A 7569-nucleotide genomic window follows, 5' to 3' on the forward strand; every position below is an offset into this window, starting at 1 on the left:
GCAGGAGTTTGCTGTGCCCTTCATGGAGACCAGTGCTAAATCTGGCCTGAACGTGGAGCTGGCATTTACAGCTGTGGCCAGGTGAGTAGGATGTTTACCACTGCTGTGTTCTCTAGAGATGACATGTCAACCAATGCCTTTTTGTTTTGTCATATATGTATAAACCTATGCAGTAAATATGCTGAAACGAGATTGAATCTCCCCGTCCTTTTCTTCTTTCTTTATTACCTTCTCTGCCCTTTGTTTTTCTCTTCTCTCTCAGAGAGCTGAAGCACAGGTCACTGAAGGAGCCTGATGAACCAACGTTTCAGCTTGAAGATTATGTCAACAAGGAGATGAAGAGTGCTGGTTGCTGCCGCACATGAACCTGTTCTTTCTCTCTGTGTGTGTGTGTGTGTGTGTGTGTGGCTGTGGCCTATTGGCTATGAGTCTGTCTCGTGTGTGTGTGTGTATATGTCTACCGGTGTATAAAGTGTGTGTTGCTGTTTCCTTTTCCCCATGTGCATTTGTGTGATATGTTTTTAACAGTGGTGGTTGTGTATGTATGTGTATGGTGTACGAGTGAATTCATAATGCGTCATCTTCTGCCCCCTACTGTATGATAAAAGGATGACAGTTTCAGTGCATCAGTACAGTAAGAATCACAGCCTATTAATCTTATCAAACTCATTCAGTAAAGACCACCAAAGTAGACATCAAACAGCAACCTGTCAAAGTTCACCCACTAGATGAAGGCGGAGCATTTCATGTTACAGTACCTCTGTGTCATCTTACACATTCTCTGATGATTTCTCTTCCTGGTGATATTTTGTGTACTCATCCAAGTCCCCCACCCAACTGCAGAACTCTCCTGACCCACCTTTTCTTGCAGCTGTGAATGTATCTAAACGGTCCCCATTTGTACCCCTTCGCTCTATCCTCGTTTGGATCCATCGTTCATGATCCATTGGAGTCCTTTTGTGCAATATTACTAAGAAAGTATGTGGTGTATATATTTTAAATGAAATGTATAATCTAGAGCTTTATAGTTTGCATTACTTATAAATGGTTGTCCTGTTGAGGCCAAATGGAACACGGTGTCAAGTGATGTAGAAAGTCAAGAGATTGTCAAGTAGCAGAACAAGAAACTGTGGGCTGTTTATACAATTCAAAATGTGCATTGAGGCAAGATAATATCAATATGGATCTTTGTAAATCTATAACACTCTATGGAAGGGTTTGTTCAAATGTTTAAATGTTGTTTATGTGTTTCTGTACAGGGTGTCCAACATCATGTTATTGATATTCTGGAGGCAAAACATCTGTCCTGTATTTGAATACAGTATTGTTATTCAGTATACCTACCTTGACTTTATTTCAGAAATGCTACAATTGTAACTATATCATTATTTTCCGAACCATGGTATTTTGAAGAGATGCACTCCGCAAATCTGACCTTCGTATCGATTTACAACACTTTAATTCAGTGGATTCATCATTCTGGACGTATAAAGAGAAATGTATGTAATTGCCTAATGTAAATGATATCGAGTTTCATACTGTATTTTGTTCCTGTTTAACTGAAGTACTATGATGCTCAATGAAAGAATATTGCTGGAATATTGAATAATGTACAGAGGGCAGCAAATCGTTCAATGTTTTGATTATAGAAAAGAGTGTACCTACTGTACTTCTATAATCCACTCAGACACAGTAAGTACATTTTTTTCTATGTAACTTCAGTACTCACAATAAAGTTTAAGATGCACAGTAGTGAATAATATGATCTTGATTTCCTCAGATCTGAGTCCAATCCCTGCGTGAGTCCACAGCACCGCCATCTGGTCACATTAGGTCAGTTCAAGTCAAGTCTAAGAACGTTCTTTCCATTATCAAGCGAGCGCTAAAGACACATTCAAATGGTTGGCAAGGACGGCAGTCCATTTATTCGGCTCTTTATACCGTATTGAGTTGAAATTAAATGATGTTCACCTTTAAAAAAACAGATGCCCAGGAAAACTATAACTGCTGCTTCTTTCTCAGTTATCTTTTAACAGTCACATTTTCATTCAAGTTTCAGGTTTAAATGTCACGAGCACATGTACAGAGAAATGCCTTTCCTGCCAGCTCTAACCCCAACAATGTAGTACTAAAAATAACAAGGTAGAACACAAACACGCGATATCTTACAGAAGCACAGTCAAAGACTTTTCTTTTCTGATAAGAATTTGAAGAAGTTGAGATGAATCTGAAATAAAACCTCCTGTGTGTATGTGTATGTGTGTGTGTGTGTGTGTGTGTGTGTTGGGGTTGGAAGGGCAAGTGTGAGGTGAAGTTTCCTGTCAACATTGATACTGGGACAATTATAGTCTGTCTACTGTCTCAGCTGTCACATTGAGCTGCATTTCCTGTAGCTGTGTCTTCAGGTTCATCTTAGGCAAATCTGCATCTATACAGTCGGAATAGATGCAGAGCGCTTTCGGAAGTTCAGACAGAGTCTTCCTGGCTCTTTGATCTTATCCATTTATTCCAATCTGTTCAAAGATTCACATACTCTTAAACGGTTAAGAATACAATGTTTGTTCTCTGCAGTAGCTGTAGATGCATTTGCTGGGATGAAACAGGTAGCCATGAACAGCTTGTCAGAGGTTTATTGTATGTTAATAACTCCCTGCACCTGTCAGGCAACATTGCCACTTTGAGGATCCCAAACTGCACCACCTCTAGTGGTTCTATTCATGATGACCCAAGTTTCTATGGTCTTCAAGATGTCTTGACTTCCCGTCGTGTGAAGACCATAGGTAGAGGCGTGTTTTGAAGGTTTTAAAAACATTTCATCTCTTAGCATACCTCTAAATGATGTACTGCAGATGCAACTACTGCAGTCGGGTGTCAGCCAAGTGGAATCATTTGAATTCTGTCAGGAGCATGTTGACTCTATCAGCTCTCAACTTCTTATGTTTCATTGACGACGGACCATATCAACTTGTCAATGTCTGCTATTCAAAGGTGTTCGACAAATATTTATTGATCTGAGTTTTATCCATGTCTTGAGGAATCTCCAGAGTTTGTCTGTTTCTTTGGACAGTACAAGAGTCACATCCCCTTTGTAAAACTCAACACAGTCCTATCTTGTGGTTAAAGGTATTCTCATGGATGTACAATAATAGTCTTAGCATACATCATAGCCAATTCTGTGGCATGAAAAACCTGGAAGAACTGGATTTGAAATACTGTGCCTTATAGGTTTTAAACCACATATCTGAAATCCAATAATTACATGTATTTGATCTGTGCTGCTTTGAGTACCTCAATCTGGAGGTGAATCCACTGGTGAACAGTGAGGCGTTATCTTTTGCTCACCTTAGTTCAAAACAGAATATGCCTGTTGGAGACCAGAAGTTCCCTCCAGAATCCAAGATTGAGCTCAATCTGACGTGTGTATTTGGCAGCATACCTCGGGGACTGACATAGCTCTACATCAGCCCTGGCATGAGGCCCATGACTCTCATTATTGGGGGCAATGGTGGCCTGAACCCAGGCTTGGGCCTGCATACGGAAGGGACAGTCTCTTTTCAGGACAGTGAGAGGCCTTTCCAAGAGGCTGTCATTGAACATAGTGGATCCTGTGTGGGTCAGTCTTTGCTGGGAGCTACTTTTAAGTTCCTTCAATGCTTCAAGCTAGAAACGAATCCCTCAGATTTATTTGTGAATCTAACCAGTCTGAATACACTTGTGCACCTGAGGGATTTGCAACTTAACAGGAGTAGATCTTAATCAGCAGACTGGTTTTGAGATCATGTTTCACAACTGCAGGATCGACTACTTGGAAAAGGACCTTAGAGTAATAGATAGAATTACGTTTGATTATTAACAGTGAACTTGTGATAATGGAAGAATTCCCTTGGCCCCTGAAAAGGTATCTGCTCATACAATAGCTTATTTTACAATGCTTGGTTTCATAACTGGGCAAAACGGAATCAATAAGTTAATGTCATTGTCACGCCCTGGTCTTAGTATTTTGTGTTTATATAATTATTTGGTCAGGCCAGGGTATGACATGGGGTTATTTTGTGTTGTGTTGTGGTATTGTTTTTTTTTGTAGGTATTGGGATTGTGGCTGAGTAGGGGTGTCTAGCATAGTCTATGGCTGCCTGAGGTTCTCAATCAGAGTCAGGTGATTCTCGTTGTCTCTGATTGGGAACCATATTTAGGTAGCCTGGGTTTCACTGTGTGTTTGTGGGTGATTGTTCCTGTCTCTGTGTTAGTTGTCACCAGATAGGCTGTAATTAGGTTTTCATGTTTCGTTTGTTGTTTTTGTATTTATTTAATTATTTCATGTATCGCTATTTTTTCATTAAAGAACATGAGTAACCACCACGCTGCATTTTGGTCCGATCCTTGTTCTACCTCTTCGTCAGAGGAGGAGATAGAAGAGAGCCGTTACAGTCATGTTTTGGTACTGTACCTTTGAGGGATTACATTGCAAATACGCCCACATGCATTGTTCTGTGAACGCAGGATTCATTTAGTTTGTCTACACTTCTCTGGGCCTCATGCGGACACAGGATTCATTTAGTTTGTCTACACTTCTCTGGGCCTCATGTGGACACAGGATTAATTTAGTTTGTCTACACCTCTCTGGGCCTCCTGTGGACACAGGATTCATTTAGTTTATCTACACATCTCTGGGCCTCCTGCGGACACAGGATTAATTTAGTTTGTCTACACCTCTCTTGGCCTCATGCGGACACAGGATTAATTTAGTTTGTCTACACCTCTCTGGGCCTCCTGTGGACACAGGATTCATTTAGTTTATCTACACATCTCTGGGCCTCCTGTGGACACAGGATTCATTTAGTTTATCTACACATCTCTGGGCCTTCTGTGGACACAGGATTAATTTAGTTTATCTACACCTCTCTGGGCCTCCTGTGGAGACAGGATTCATTTAGTTTATCTACACATCTCTGGGCCTTCTGTGGACACAGGATTCATTTAGTTTATCTACACCTCTCTGGGCCTTCTGTGGACACAGGATTCATTTAGTTTATCTACACATCTCTGGGCCTTCTGTGGACACAGGATTCATTTAGTTTATCTACACCTCTCTGGGCCTCCTGTGGACACAGGATTCATTTAGTTTATCTACACATCTCTGGGCCTTCTGTGGACACAGGATTCATTTAGTTTGTCTCCACCTCTCTGGGCCTTCTGTGGACACAGGATTCATTTAGTTTATCTACACCTCTCTGGGCCTCCTGTGGAGACAGGATTTATTTAGTTTGTCTCCACCTCTCTGGGCCTTCTGTGGACGCAGGATTCATTTAGTTTATCTACACCTCTCTGGGCCTCCTGTGGAGACAGGATTTATTTAGTTTGTCTCCACCTCTCTGGGCCTCCAGCTCTTCATGCTGGTGGTTCTGCTACATCACCTGGCTGGCCACTATCGTCTGGCTCTGTTCCAAATCCCTCACGGCTGGTTGGAGGAGGTCGTGTTTTGGAAGAACAAGGGACAGTACCGGTACTACGCCCTACAGCGGGAAAGACAAGCGCTGGGAGGTGTAGGAGGACCTGCCCAAGCTGGAACAAGGAGGTCCCCCTTTCCTGCGCTTATGTCTACACAGCAGAGACTAACAGCTGGGGAAGGATATTGTGGACAATATCACAGAGAGTCTCTACAGTAGCTGCCGGACCGTCTCCTTGGTCATCATCCACTACCTCCTCAGAAACTGGTGCTCTTTAGAGATGAAGCTGGCCACTAACCGGCTGCGGGTGGAGCACAGGGAGATCCTCATCCTGGTCTTCTTGGAGGCCATCCCTCCTCGCCAGCTGTCCACACACCTGGACTGGCCAGACTGGTGAAGATCAGGTCCCACCTGGACTGGCCAGAAGAGCTAGAACAATACCCAGCATTTTGGGACCGATTTGGGGCTACACTGGTGCCAAAAGACAGCCATTGACATGGTTACGTCTCAAAACTCAGGATCAACGTTTATGAATGGATTGTAATGAAATATATCCTGTGTCTCCTGTACAAAAAGACAAAAAGAGACAAAGATGACTGCCAAGCTCAGAATGTTTTCATCCTTACTCAAAATCATTATTGTGTATGTTACCTTATTTGTTGCATATTGTTATCTTATGTTCTGTAGATTATGTCTGCTTCAAATGTCTCTAACTATATACTTTGAGATGAGCTTCCAGTGGCGATTGTTTTTTGTTGGTAACACTTTCAACTGCCCTTTTGACATAGGAATGACAGTGTACAAGTGCATCATGATGCGTCTTCAGCGGTGCATCTCACCTTCCTGTAGCTTCTCTCCTTAATCTGCAGGGATCTGAAGACGCGGGTATGTGTGGTGATTCCAAGAGCCAGCCAATTTAGACTATTGAGATACACTCATATCAAATCAAAGCAAATGTTATTGGTCACATACGCGTGTTTAGCAGATGTTATTGCGAGTGTTGTGAAATGCTTGTGATTCTAGCTCCTAGAGTGCAGTAGTATCTAACAAGTAATATCTAACAATTTCACAATAATACATACAATACACACAAATCTAAGTGAAGGAATGGAATTAAGAATATATAAATATTTGTACGAGCAATGTCAGAGCGGCATAGACTAAGATACAGCAGAACAGAATACAATAGAGTATATACATATGAGATGAATAATGCAAAATATGTAAACATTATTAAAGTGACTAGTGTTCCATTATTAAAGTGGCCAGTGATTTCAAGTCTATGTATATAGGCAGCAGCCTCTAAGGTACTGGTGATGGCGTATTTAACAGTCTGGTGGCCTTGAGATAGATGTTGTTTTTCAGTCTCTCGGTCTCAGTGTTGATGCACCTGTACTGACCTAGCCTTCTGGATGGTAGCGGTGTGAACAGGCAGTGGCTCAGGTGGTTGTTGTCCTTGATGATCTTTTTGGCCTTCCTGTGACATCGTGCTGTAGGTGTCCTGGAGGACAGGTAGTGTTGAATGCTGAGCTATAGTCAATGAACTGCATTCTTACATACGTATTCCTCTTGTCCAGATGGGATAGGGCAGTGCGATGGCGATTGCACCGTCTGTGGATCTATTGGGGCGGTAAGCAAATTGAAGTGGGACTAGGGTGTCCGATAAGGTAGAGGTGATCCTTGAATAGTCTCTCAAAGCACTTCATGTTGACAGAAGTAAGTGCTACTGATAGTCATTTAGTTCAGTTACCTTTGCTTTCTTGGGTACAGGAACAATGGTGGCCATCAAGTGGGGACAGCAGACTGGGATAGGGAGAGATTGAATATGTCTGTAAACACTCCAGCCAGCTGGTCTGCGCATGCTCTGAGGACGCGGCTAGGGATGCCGCCTCGGCCGGCAGCCTTGCGAGAGTTAACACGATAAAATGTCTTACTCACATCAGCCACGAAGAAGGAGAGCCCACAGTCCTTGGTAGCTGGCCGTGTCGGTGGCACGGTTTTATCCTCAAAGCGACGAAAGAAGGTGTTTAGCTTGTCCGAAAGCAAGAAGTCGGCACAGAGCCAAAACAACACTCTTAAACTAGAGTGTTAGATCGCTAAAGTTCTATATCTTAGATGACTT

The 7569-nt window shown here is 42.4% G+C and overlaps 1 protein-coding gene and 2 pseudogenes across 2 annotated transcripts in view; all 3 read left to right on the plus strand.

Moving 5' to 3' along the window:
* Positions 1-1749, plus strand: part of LOC112223524 (ras-related protein Rab-26) — a 138300-nt gene extending 136551 nt beyond the window's left edge. For both annotated transcript variants that reach the window (XM_024386591.2, XM_024386590.2), the window contains 2 exons: positions 5-81; positions 263-1749. In XM_024386591.2, coding sequence (XP_024242359.1) covers positions 5-81; positions 263-365 — 180 coding nt within the window. In that variant the 3' untranslated portion in view covers positions 366-1749. The remainder of the gene's footprint in view (positions 1-4; positions 82-262) is intronic.
* On the plus strand, positions 573-4046 carry LOC112223236 (annotated as a pseudogene).
* A 489-nt stretch (positions 4047-4535) lies between these two features.
* LOC112223235 lies at positions 4536-5942 on the plus strand (annotated as a pseudogene).
* The last annotated feature ends 1627 nt before the right edge of the window (positions 5943-7569 follow it).

This window comes from Oncorhynchus tshawytscha, linkage group LG24, assembly GCF_018296145.1.
Source record: "Oncorhynchus tshawytscha isolate Ot180627B linkage group LG24, Otsh_v2.0, whole genome shotgun sequence".
NCBI lineage: Eukaryota > Metazoa > Chordata > Actinopteri > Salmoniformes > Salmonidae > Oncorhynchus > Oncorhynchus tshawytscha.